Source organism: Coregonus lavaretus (assembly GCF_964263955.1).
Source record: "Coregonus lavaretus genome assembly, contig: HAP1_SCAFFOLD_1973, whole genome shotgun sequence".
Classification (NCBI taxonomy): Eukaryota; Metazoa; Chordata; class Actinopteri; order Salmoniformes; family Salmonidae; genus Coregonus; species Coregonus lavaretus.
In genome coordinates, this window is record NW_028160561.1 from 1 (window position 1) to 12,528 (window position 12,528).

At 42.1% G+C, this 12,528-nt stretch overlaps 1 protein-coding gene across 1 annotated transcript in view; it reads left to right on the top strand.

Moving 5' to 3' along the window:
- Nucleotides 1–5,322: 5,322 nt before the first annotated feature.
- The window catches only part of LOC311121673 (complement C1q-like protein 4), a gene marked incomplete at both ends in the record, with an annotated part of 39,150 nt that continues 31,944 nt past the window's right edge, over nucleotides 5,323–12,528 (top strand). The window contains one exon of the mRNA XM_084196132.1: nucleotides 5,323–5,886. Coding sequence (XP_084052258.1) covers nucleotides 5,323–5,886 — 564 coding nt within the window. The remainder of the gene's footprint in view (nucleotides 5,887–12,528) is intronic.

The window sequence follows — 12,528 nt, forward strand, 5'->3', positions numbered from 1 at the left end:
GGAGAGAGAAACAGGGGGGAGAGAGAAACAGGGGGGAGAGAGAAAACAGGGGGAGAGAAACAGGGGGAGAGAAACAGGGGGAGAGAAACAGGGGGGGAGAGAAACAGGGGGTGAGAGAAACAGGAGGAGAGAAACAGGGGCAGAGAAACAGGGGAGAGAGAAACAGGGGGAGAGTAACAGAGGGAGAGAACCAGGGGGGAGAGAGAAACAGGGGGAGAGAGAAACAGGGGAGAGAAACAGGGGGAGAGAGAAACAGAGGGAGAGAAACAGGGGGAGAGAGAAACAGAGGGAGAGAAACGGGGAGAGAGGAAGGGGAGAGAGAGAGAGAGGAAGGGAGAGAGAGAGAGGAAGGGAGAGAGAGAAAAAATAACCAAAAGAGAGGGAGGGAGATAGGCGGAAGGAGGGAGTGAGAGAGAGAGAGACAGACAGCTCAGAGACATGCACATATTTTAATATTAATCAGCTCAGTAATATTTTAACAGCCACTAAAAATCAAATTCTGATATATTGCCTGTGACTGCTGGCCATGATGATCTTTCGTCCGGTCGAGGATGAGGCTGCTTCTAGAGAACTGAGGAGTGTTCTATTAGGTTCTATTGTTCTAGTGTTCTAATGGTTTTATGGCACTGACAGACTGACTAAACACAAAGTGAGACTGACACACCATTTAAGACAACACATGGATAGGATAGGACAGCACTCGTAAAGTCCTGAAAAAGAAGCCTATGGCGCTCTAGTAGCCTACTCCAGCTCAGCCCCACACCCACCCTTTTCCTTCTCTTCACGTTCCCCCAAAACCTAGTTTCACGTTGTCATACTTCATAGACTTTGATATATTTACTCGGCTAAATGCGCAAAGCTCAACCCTTGTTAGGCACCATTTGAGTTTTTTTCTCTCTCTTCTCTCTGGTGGACTATCTCCCTCGCTCCCTTGACAGTAGTCATATCTAAGGAGAGGGGGAGAAAGAGAGAGAGAGAGAGAGAGAGAGAGAGAGAGAGAGAGAGAGAGAGAGAGAGAGAGAGAGAGAGAGAAAGGGAGAGAAAGGGAGAGGCGATTGATAACAGAGTCATCATCAATATGTATCCCCCCAGAGCCTCCCACCAGCTCCCACCTCGGCCATTAAACTTTAAACATGCAGATGTGTGATTAAGCCTGTCATGTAGAGAGAGGACTCAACTCTCAGAGGATATGGAACTAAAACCTACATTTAAAACAACTTATTAGAATCATTGAGGGCCATTACATATACTAAAACCTCAAAGATGATGCATACATGTAAAAAATACAAAATAAATATGAATATGCTCCTACTGTTTTGACCACAACAGTTTAGTAAATTAATTGGGCCATTAAGATGCATTTACTGTAAATGACTATAATTTGAATTATTTGATTTTACTATCTATTATTATATTACTATAATATAGGGAGCGCAAATACAGTGTGTGTGTGTGTGTGTGTGTGTGTGTGTGTGTGTGTGTGTGTGTGTGTGTAAGAGAAGAAGAACAATTCTCTGGGTGTCTCAGTATCTCTTCCTAATGAGGCCTGATAGCGAGGGAAAGCGACTCACGCAGACAGACGATAATCTACGTGTGTGTGTTTGTGTGTGTGTGTGTCACGCAGACAATAGTCTAGGGAACATTTTGTGTCTTCTCTCAATTCCTCACCCTTACGTACTACAACAAAAGATCCATTCATTTCCCCATAGGCTGTGGCCAACGAGCCATGGCGGAGTTAGCCTCCGTTAGTGCCTACAAAAAAACGCCATTACTATTGCTCTCTATTTCTTGCAGAATTGTGCCTACTATTTCATGATTTTGCCACATAAGTCTTACTAAAGGGGAACAACAGGTGGGTTAAGACGTGATGTAGCTGTAGAGAAGCAGTTACAAGCAGGCAAACCTGATAGGTATTTTATAAAACATCCTTTAGCTGTTTATTTCCTTCCTCTCCTCTCATCAGAGTAGGTGAAAATATAACAATTGCCATTCATACCATCTCTTTTGTGTACCTTTGAAAATATATCTATTTTTAACACATTTAATTATTTTCTCCCTAGACCCAATTAGACTCAGACCTACAGTATATTTTGTAACAAAGCTTTCAAAATCCTTAGGACAGAGGAGAGAGAGAGAGAGAGAGAGAGAGAGAGAGAGAGAGAGAGAGAGAGAGAGAGAGAGAGAGAGAGAGAGAGAGAGAGAGAGAGAGAGAGAGAGAGATCTTACAGGTGTTATAGCCTACATGCAGAGGGAGTGGGATATTTTTCAAGGCGGTTTGTTGGAAAAAATCAGTTCCTTAAAGTAATGAGGTTTTTACAAACCCGAGGCTGCTTAACAGATACTTGGACTACAACAAGCTAACAAGGGCAAAACAAACAAGTCGTTAGGCTACATTTCTAGCAGGCTCGGGTTGGTTATTTCCGTATTTTCTTGAAATCTATGTTGGACTTTATAGTAGCTTAGCTGTACTGCCCTCAGTCGAAACGTGTCATCAATTGGTCCTCTGTAGCTCAATTGGTAGAGCATGGCACTTGTAATGCTTGTAACGCCAGGGTAGTTGGTTCGATCCCCGGGACCACCCATACGTAAAAATGTATGCACACATGACTGTAAGTCGCTTTGGATAAAAGCGTCTGCTAAATGGCATATTATTTTATTATCACTAGCTTCTATAGCCACAAAGTCATAAACCCCTCCCATTTCTACAATTTATCTTCTTAAAATGTGATTTTAAACCTAACCCTAAACTTAACCACACTGCTAAACATATGCCTAACCCTAACCTTAAATAAAGATAAAAAAGCAAAAAAGTTTTTCCAATTTTGACTTTGTGGCTGTGGAATCTGACTTTGTGACTGTGGAATCTGAATTTGTGGCTTTAGAAGCTGGTGGAAACCGTTGAAAGGGGAAATTACCGTAGAGGTGGTGGTGAGAAAAAGTGATTGCTGTTTCTTTCTCGTCTCTTCCCGGGCATCTCCTTCTTAAAAAGTATGCGCGCCTCTCGGCTATTCATTTGGCACGCTCTCACAGATTGTCTGCAGGAGGATTCGTACCTGGATATACTCGAGTCAAAGACGACTGATGGATAAATCTTCTTGAGTTTAGTTTCACTATAATAGGAAAACAGACAGAGTGAGTAAAATTACTGTGCAATGCATGCTTTTCGTTTTTGTGTGTCGATTTCCAAGATTTATCTTGGAGAGAGACATGTTTTAACAGTGGTGATAAAAACTCATCGAAACACTGTAGGCTACCTATAAACTAATAACAATTAGATACATAAGTATATAATAAATAGCATTACTTGACAATTGGAAATTAATTCAATCCCAATAGAAAATTGAACTTAATTAAATATTCAGGGATTCCTTAGGATGAATATAAAACTACATTTGTCAGATGATTGGATTTTGACCCAGTAAGACCTGATAAACATTTTAAATAATTGCCTAAAAGGACAGAAAAATTAAACCATGTCCTCCATGTAGAAATTCCCAGTTGTTTTAAATTAGAGTGGTCAGTTTCAAACCTCAAGGAGCATTTTATTTTTAACTTGGTAGAGCATGGGTGGAGTAGGCATTGTGGTGCTCATGTGAATTTCCTTTCTTTTTCGGCTTCTGACCAATCCCTACTTCTCACTTAAAACATAGTTTTTTGTTTTTAATTATATTAATGGGACTTGATAATAAAAAGCGCAATCAAGAGATACAGTATATGAATGTATTTGTTTTGTTCTTCATCTTTCCACAGACTTTGTGAGTCCCTGAAGAGAGGAATACACCATAGATCACAAAATAAAGATTTGATTGGTTTCTCGCCCCAGCACCCTCCATCTAGAACTGGACGCCATATAATACTACTACCACCCTGTAAACACACAGGACTAAAATGATTCTGACAGGAAGGGAACTCTGAACGCATCGACTTTCTTTTCCCTTCTCTTCCTTCTCTTATTTATTCTCTCAATCATGCCGTATTGAGCGGAGAGACACCTCTATTAGGTGAGAGTCTGTCATTCATAAGGGGAGCCGTTAGAAAAGCAGAAGTATTTTGTTGAATAGACATGTGAATTACTATTTTTTACTGCCGACTACAGTACATAAGTAGCTGAATTGGCACCTGAAGTCGAATCAGCGATCTCTTGGTAAGTTCTGATGACATAAGTTCCCTATTATACGTTCTCTTGGGCTGGGTTTGGTTTATGTTTGATGCACAGAAAATAGGAGGAATTTGATCAAAGCAAAGACAAGAAAACTCTGGAAGACAAGAGCAGGAAAAAAGGTGAAAAAGAACTAAATTAAATTAACTATGTCAACTACAACATAGCGTTATCTGAACACTGACTGCAGGTTTTAAACTACAACATAGCGTTGTCTGAACACTGACTGCAGGTTTTAAACTACAACATAGCGTTGTCTGAACACTGACTGCAGGTTTTAAACTACAACATAGCGTTGTCTGAACACTGACTGCAGGTTTTAAACTACAACATAGCGTTGTCTGAACACTGACTGCAGGTTTTAAACTACAACATAGCGTTGTCTGAACACTGACTGCAGGTTTTAAACTACAACATAGCGTTGTCTGAACACTGACTGCAGGTTTTAAACTACAACATAGCGTTGTCTGAACACTGACTGCAGGTTTTAAACTACAACATAGCGTTGTCTGAACACTGACTGCAGGTTTTAAACTACAACTTAGCGTTGTCTGAACATTGACTGCAGGTTTTAAACTACAACATAGCGTTGTCTGAACACTGACTGCAGATTTTAAACTACAAGATAGCATTGTCTGAACACTGACTGCAGATTTTAAACTACAACATAGCATTGTCTGAACACTGACTGCAGGTTTTAAAAGAATGAAATCCTGCTCCCTCACCATCCCTTTCCCTTCGTCATCCCCCTCTCTCCTGTTGTTCCTCTCTTCCCTTCGTCATCCCCCTCTCTCCTGTTTGTTCCTCTCTTCCCTTCGTCATCCCCCTCTCCCCTGTTGTTCCTCTCTTCTCTTCGTCATCCCCCTCTCTCCTGTTGTTCCTCTCTTCCCTTCGTCATCGATCTCTTCCTTTTCTCTCCCACATTCTACCCATGTTGTCTCAACGGACCCTCTCTCTTGGCTGCTGACACCTGTTGGCCTAGTCTGAGAGCACCACATACATACAGCAACCAAACCTCTCCATACCTTCCTTCCAATCTTTCATATTCTGTCTATCTATAGTGCACCCTGGCACCCGGTACTATTCCGTCTAAGGGGGAGGAGGATTTTCTGACCCTGGCCGCCTCTCGGTTCAGCCGTCGGAAGCGTGCCATCGGAGCCGCCATGGGCGTGGCCATGGTCCTACTCCTCCTGATCGCCATCCCCCTATTGGTCCACATCACCAAAGGGGGAGGAGCTAACCCAGGAAGTGGCGGCGGGGGGACCCATTATGAGATGCTGGGGAGCTGCAGAATGGTCTGTGACCCGTATAGTACTGCCCAACCAGGCCAGGAGCTGACAGCCATGTCCCCCCAACCGGAATACCCTGGGAGGAAGAAAACGGGGTACCGCGGGGTCCCTGGGATCCCTGGTCCTCCAGGCGCCCGAGGACCCCCTGGGGAATCAGGCAAGCCAGGGCCACAGGGGCCTCCCGGCCCTGGACCTAATGGTTATGTCCCCTCCTTCTACAGCCCCAAGATCGCCTTTTATGCAGGGCTAAGGAAACAGCACGAGGGCAGCGAGGTGTTGAAGTTTGATGATGTGGTGACCAATGTAGGGAACTACTATGAGCCTAGTACTGGGAAGTTCACCTGTCCTCTACCTGGTATCTACTTCTTCACCTACCATGTTCTGATGAGGGGCGGAGACGGGACCAGCATGTGGGCTGACCTGAAGAAGAACGGACAGGTAGGAGAGAGTGTGTGTGTGTGTGTATGTATATATGTATGTGTTTGTGTGTGTGTCTGTGTGCATGCGTTTGTTCAAACAACACATCTCCATTGACCATCACCTCTGAGCAGTGGTGTAGTGGAGGGTATACGCAGGCAGGGTTGTGTAGGTTACTTTCTAAATGTAGTCCGTTACAGTTACTAGTTACCTGTCCAACATTGTAATCAGTAACATCACTTTTGGATTACCCAAACTCAGTAACATAATCTGACTATTTTCAGTTATTTTGGGATTACTTTTCCCTTAAGAGGCATTAGAAGAAGACAAAAAGGATCCAGCAAATGCATTTGGTGACATCATAGTGATCTCTGTCTTGTGACTCGCTCAGTTGGAACAAACTTACACTTTTTCACAGAGAAAGCAGAAAGGTGTCATAATATAATTTTTTATGCTAACACTGTTCTAAATTAAAAAAGTAATCATCTAGTTTTTCAAAAGTATTTGTAATCTGATTACAATATTTTTGCTTGTACCGTAACTGATTACAGTTACAGTTTAAAAAAAAGATCAGATTACATTTAAATCAGTTACTCCCCAACCCTGTACGCAGGTACAGTGGGGAAAAAAAGTATTTAGTCATCCACCAATTGTGCAAGTTCTCCCACTTAAAAAGATGAGAGAGGCCTGTAATTTTCATCATAGGTACACGTCAACTATGACAGACAAAATGAGAAAAAAACTTCCAGAAAATCACATTGTATGATATTTAATGAATTTATTTGCAAATTATGGTGGAAAATAAGTATTTGGTCAATAACAAAAGTTTCTCAATACTTTGTTATATACCCTTTGTTGGCAATGACACAGGTCAAACGTTTTCTGTAAGTCTTCACAAGGTTTTCACACACTGTTGCTGGTATTTTGGCCCATTCCTCCATGCAGATCTCCTCTAGAGCAGTGATGTTTTGGGGCTGTCGCTGGGCAACACGGACTTTCAACTCCCTCCAAAGATTTTCTATGGGGTTGAGATCTGGAGACTGGCTAGGCCACTCCAGGACCTTGAAATGCTTCTTACGAAGCCACTCCTTCGTTGCCCGGGCGGTGTGTTTGGGATCATTGTCATGCTGAAAGACCCAGCCACGTTTCATCTTCAATGCCCTTGCTGATGGAAGGAGGTTTCCACTCAAAATCTCACGATACATGGCCCCATTCATTCTTTCCTTTACACGGATCAGTCGTCCTGGTCCCTTTGCAGAAAAACAGCCCCAAAGCATGATGTTTCCACCCCCATGCTTCACAGTAGGTATGGTGTTCTTTGGATGCAACTCAGCATTCTTTGTCCTCCAAACACGACGAGTTGAGTTTTTACCAAAAAGTTATATTTTGGTTTCATCTGACCATATGACATTCTCCCAATCCTCTTCTGGATCATCCAAATGCACTCTAGCAAACTTCAGACGGGCCTGGACATGTACTGGCTTAAGCAGGGGGACACGTCTGGCACTGCAGGATTTGAGTCCCTGGCGGCGTAGTGTGTTACTGATGGTAGGCTTTGTTACTTTGGTCCCAGCTCTCTGCAGGTCATTCACTAGGTCCCCCCGTGTGGTTCTGGGATTTTTGCTCACCGTTCTTGTGATCATTTTGACCCCACGAGGTGAGATCTTGCGTGGAGCCCCAGATCGAGGGAGATTATCAGTGTTCTTGTATGTCTTCCATTTCCTAATAATTGCTCCCACAGTTGATTTCTTCAAACCAAGCTGCTTACCTATTGCAGATTCAGTCTTCCCAGCCTGGTGCAGGTCTACAATTTTGTTTCTGGTGTCCTTTGACAGCTCTTTGGTCTTGGCCATAGTGGAGTTTGGAGTGTGACTGTTTGAGGTTGTGGACAGGTGTCTTTTATACTGATAACAAGTTCAAACAGGTGCCATTAATACAGTTAACGAGTGGAAGACAGAGGAGCCTCTTAAAGAAGAAGTTACAGGTCTGTGAGAGCCAGAAATCTTGCTTGTTTGTAGGTGACCAAATACTTATTTTCCACCATAATTTGCAAATAAATTCATAAAAAATCCTACAATGTGATTTTCTGGATTTTTTTTTCTCAATTTGTCTGTCATAGTTGACGTGTACCTATGATGAAAATTACAGGCCTCTCTCATCTTTTTAAGTGGGAGAACTTGCACAATTGGTGGCTGACTAAATACTTTTAGTATGCCATGTGCCCACTTATGTTTCAGTGGGCATTGCATATACTCACTTCTTAATCCCCACAATGCATATAAAAGTATCGTAGTGGAGGTATACGCCGTATCAATGAATAAGGCTGATGGAACAGATCGGAATGTTTAGCTTAAAATGTTGATAAACTATTATTTCTTCACCTTTTCAGTGCAGCGATGTGCACACAGTGGTAGGCCTATGCGCCAATGTTCCAAAAGGCAATTTGCGGGAAAACACTGTTCTACTGCACATGCAAACGGTTTCATGATGGGAACATCGTTAGAAATATAGAAAGAGGGGAGATGCAACAACTATCATGGGTTGCTAATATGACTACGATACCTTTGGCTACTCGACAGTGAAAGAAAGTTGAAAGAAAACCAATAGAACAGGAGAACGCATAATAGCATAATTGCCTCCACGTTTCTATGGTGGGATTTTGGCTAATGGCTACTTTGAAGCAAGTTAAGACATGCCTCATAATATGAATTAAAGCGTCCAGGTTTCAAACAATTAAGGAACAGGAAAATATAGCAATGCTAATGATAGGCCTAACCATCTTCTGGTAGATGGAAAAGCCTTCCCAAAAACATTCATTAAATGTTAATGTGCTACAAAGTAGTCTATGCTTGCTTGGCAGAATGATATAATGATTATTTGCATGAATCCATGAATCTCATGTGCTACAGAAACACTGCTAACCAAACAACAGTGCTAGGTGCCTGCACTACATTTATTAGATTTTTCCCAGCCCTCAAAAGTGGTCTCCTGATGTGGTTTAACCATATTGTTGTGGACTTCGAACAACAACAACCTGTGAATTTCTGACTCATTTATCTGTTTCAATAGTAGGCCTACTATTAGCCCACTTACACAGTACAGTACAGCTTGGGTTGGCCTGACTGTGAAAGACCAATATACAGTGAGGGAAAAAAGTATTTGATCCCCTGCTGATTTTGTACGTTTACCCACTGACAAAGACATGATCAGTCTATCATTTTAATGGTAGGTTTATTTGAACAGTGAGAGACAGAATAACAATACAAAAATCCAGAAAAACGCATGTCAAAAATGTTATAAATTGATTTGCATTTTAATGAGGGAAATAAGTATTTGACCCCTTTGCAAAACATGACTTAGTACTTGGTGGCAAAACCCTTGTTGGCAATCACAGAGGTCAGACGTTTCTTGTAGTTGGCCACCAGGTTTACACACATCTCAGGAGGGATTTTGTCCCACTCCTCTATGCAGATCTTCTCCAAGTCATTAAGGTTTCGAGGCTGACGTTTGAAAACTCAAACCTTCAGCTCCCTTCACAGATTTTCTATGGGATTAAGGTCTGGAGACTGGCTAGGCCACTCCAGGACCTTAATGTGCTTCTTCTTGAGCCACTCCTTTGTTGCCTTGGCCGTGTGTTTTTAATCATTGTCATGCTGGAATACCCATCCACGACCCATTTTCAATGCCCTGGCTGAGGGAAGAAGGTTCTCACCAAGATTTGACGGTACATGGCCCCGTCCATCGTCCCTTTGATGCGGTGAAGTTGTCCTGTCCCCTTAGCAGAAAAACACCCCCAAAGCATAATGTTTCCACCTCCATGTTTGACGGTGAGGATGGTGTTCTTGGGGTCATTCCTCCTCCTCCAAACACGCCGAGTTGAGTTGATGCCAAAGAGCTCGATTTTGGTCTCATCTGACCACAACACTTTCACCCAGTTCTCCTCTGAATCATTCAGATGTTCATTGGCAAACTTCAGACGGGCCTGTATATGTGCTTTCTTGAGCAGGGGGACCTTGCGGGCGCTGCAGGATTTCAGTCCTTCACGGCGTAGTGTGTTACCAATTGTTTTCTTGGTGACTATGGTCCCAGCTGCCTTGAGATCATTGACAAGATCCTCCCGTGTAGTTCTGGGCTGATTCCTCACCGTTCTTATGATCATTGCAACTCCATGAGGTGAGATCTTGCATGGAGCCCCAGGCCGAGGGAGATTGACAGTTCTTTTGTGTTTCTTCCATTTGCGAACAATCGCACCAACTGTTGTCACCTTCTCACCAAGCTGCTTGGCGATGGTCTTGTAGCCTATTCCAGCCTTGTGTAGGTCTACAATCTTGTCCCTGACATCCTTGGAGAGCTCTTTGGTCTTGGCCATAGTGGAGAATTTGGAATCTGATTGATTGATTGCTTCTGTGGACAGGTGTCTTTTATACAGGTAACAAGCTGAGATTAGGAGCACTCCCCTTAAGAGTGTGCTCCTAATCTCAGCTCATTACCTGTATAAAAGACACCTGGGAGACAGAAATCTTCCTGATTGAGAGGGGGTCAAATACTTATTTCCCTCATTAAAATGCAAATCAATTTATAACATTTTTGACATGCGTTTTTCTGGATTTTTTTGTTGTTATTCTCTCTCTCACTGTTCAAATAAACCTACCATTAAAATTATTGACTGATCATTTCTTTGTCAGTGGGCAAACGTACAAAATCAGCAGGGGATCAAATACTTTTCTCCAGTATGCACCACTACACCACCGCCTCTGATTCTCACTTTTACCTTTGCTTTACAACATTGGTCACTTTTAATTCACGTCACATTCCTCTGTATCTATGGGCCGTAGCAACACGGCAGCAAAATATAGAACTAAGAAAATATTATCCATCATTAAAGAGAAGTGATGCTTTACACTTTAAAATCACAGCCACTAATTTGCATTTCCACCAGTCATAGACAAATGGCGAGTGGCAGTATGCTGCCATCGGTCGTTGCCAAAGGAAAGTCTAATTAGTAGATATTATACACCAGGACTGTGCCCCAAATGGCACCCTATTCCCTACATAGTGCACTACTTTTGACCAAAGCCTTATGGGCCCTGCCCTGGTGTAAAGTAGTGCACTATAAAGAGAATAGGGTGCCATTTGGGACACAGGTTGTCACCTCAGATAGATACTGTAGATAAATAATGAAAGCGAAACTGACAGGCCACTCATCTCTCATTCCCTCGTTCTCTTTCCCCTGGTACTAATTAAAGACAGAGGGGCTGATGAGGAGAAGAGGAAAAGAAAAGGTGTAGGATAAATCACAGAGCTTTAATTTGAGGACTCTAACACAACTATGTTTTCATCTTAATTCATCAGTCACCACACTGACACATTCAATGTACCATTCAGTTCTCCGTGTGTCTTTCTGAGGCGTTGGGATGAAGCGGAAGTCAAATTTTAGTTGGACCTTGTGTACAATTGATTAATAAGGTGATCTTAATCTTCATCTTTAAATGTGTCCTAAGCATGTATTTGTGTTTAGAAAAATCAGAAAGAGGTAACACACTATATTATAAAAGATACCTACCTGGCTTCTGCTTTATGTCCTCCTATATTGTCATTCCAGTCATCTCATCATGCCGTTAAATCATTCATAACTCTTAGATTAGATCCCCTGAAACAACTCTCCCACATACCCCCACTTCCCCCTCTACCTCCATCTCCTTCATCTACCACCGTCTATCCCCAAATGCCCCACTTCCCTCGACCCCCCCCCCCCCCCCCCCCCCCACCTGAGATAATTTTTCCAGTTGACTTCAACGATCTTCATGTACATCTGGATCTGTTTCCCCAAGACAGTTGTTTTAGACATGTATTTCGCTTACTTTGGTATCAGGAACTAGTGGTGTCTGTTAATGTCAGATGCTCGGTTAGGTTCTGCAGGTTGCTGGCAAGTCTATTGGCCAAAGGTGTAGTGTCGTCTTAATCTGATCACTCTTTTGTTGCAGAGAATTTTCCAGGAAATGTAGGTGAGCTTTGTGATTTACATAAATTCACTGAAAACCCGCACACACAGTTATAGTCCAAACCTTGGGGGAGGGCGGTTCTACTAAACTAATATATGGAATTGTTTTAAGATGGTCATACCATGGATAATTTAGCTATTTGATTTAGAATTTTAGGATGAAACATTGAATTTGTCCTTACTGCTATTAGCACATAGAAACGCATTGAATGACACATTCATACATGGCAAAACAAAATAAATCAAAACGACTTATATTTTGAAGTGTCTGTCCTATATCTGAGAGATAGAGTAACAGTCAAAAGTTTGGACACACCTACTCATTCAAGGGTCTTTCTTTATTTTGTACTATTTTCTACATTGTAGAATAATAGTGAAGACACCAAAACTATGAAATAATACATATGGAATCATGTAGTAATCAAAAAAGTGTTAAACAAATCAAAATATATTTTATATTTAAGATTCTTCAAAGTAGCCACCCTTTGCCTTGATGACAGCTTTGCACGCTCTTGGCATTCTCTCAACCAGCTTCATGAGGTAGTCACCTGGAATGCATTTCAATTAACAGGTATACCTTCTTAAAAGTTAATTTGTGGATACAGAAGATAACCCTATTTGGTAAAAGACCAAGTCCATATTATGGCAAGAACAGCTCAAAT